Source organism: Eimeria mitis, genomic scaffold, assembly GCF_000499745.2.
Source record: "Eimeria mitis Houghton genomic scaffold, Emh_scaff5647, whole genome shotgun sequence".
Lineage (NCBI taxonomy): Eukaryota > Apicomplexa > Conoidasida > Eucoccidiorida > Eimeriidae > Eimeria > Eimeria mitis.
The window spans coordinates 1319-1584 of record NW_013573906.1 but is presented as its reverse complement, the minus strand read 5'-3'; the positions used below and the strand labels follow the sequence as shown (position 1 = coordinate 1584).

The 266-nt window shown below is 62.0% G+C and overlaps 1 protein-coding gene across 1 annotated transcript in view; it reads left to right on the top strand.

Moving 5' to 3' along the window:
* EMH_0083310 (uncharacterized protein) overlaps nucleotides 1–266 on the top strand; it is a gene marked incomplete at both ends in the record, with an annotated part of 2243 nt that overhangs the window by 1870 nt on the left and 107 nt on the right. The window contains one exon of the mRNA XM_013500625.1: nucleotides 3–266. Coding sequence (XP_013356079.1) covers nucleotides 3–266 — 264 coding nt within the window. The remainder of the gene's footprint in view (nucleotides 1–2) is intronic.

Below are 266 nucleotides of genomic sequence, written 5' to 3'. Positions count from 1 at the left end.
CGAGAAACTACCAGACCCCCCTGCTGCTGCTGCTGCTGCTGCTGCTGGTGCTGCTGCTGCTGCTGCTGCCAGCAAGAGCTGCACTTCTCCTCAGATCAAGATGGAGGAGGACACTACAGCAGAGATGCTGCAGCAGCAGCAGCAACTGCAGCAGCAACAGCAGCAGCAACTGCAGCAAGAGCAGCAGCAGCAGCAGCAGCAGCAGCAGCAGCAGTGCCGCTGCTGCGGCATGGCCTGCAGCAGCACACCACTGTCGCTGCACGGCA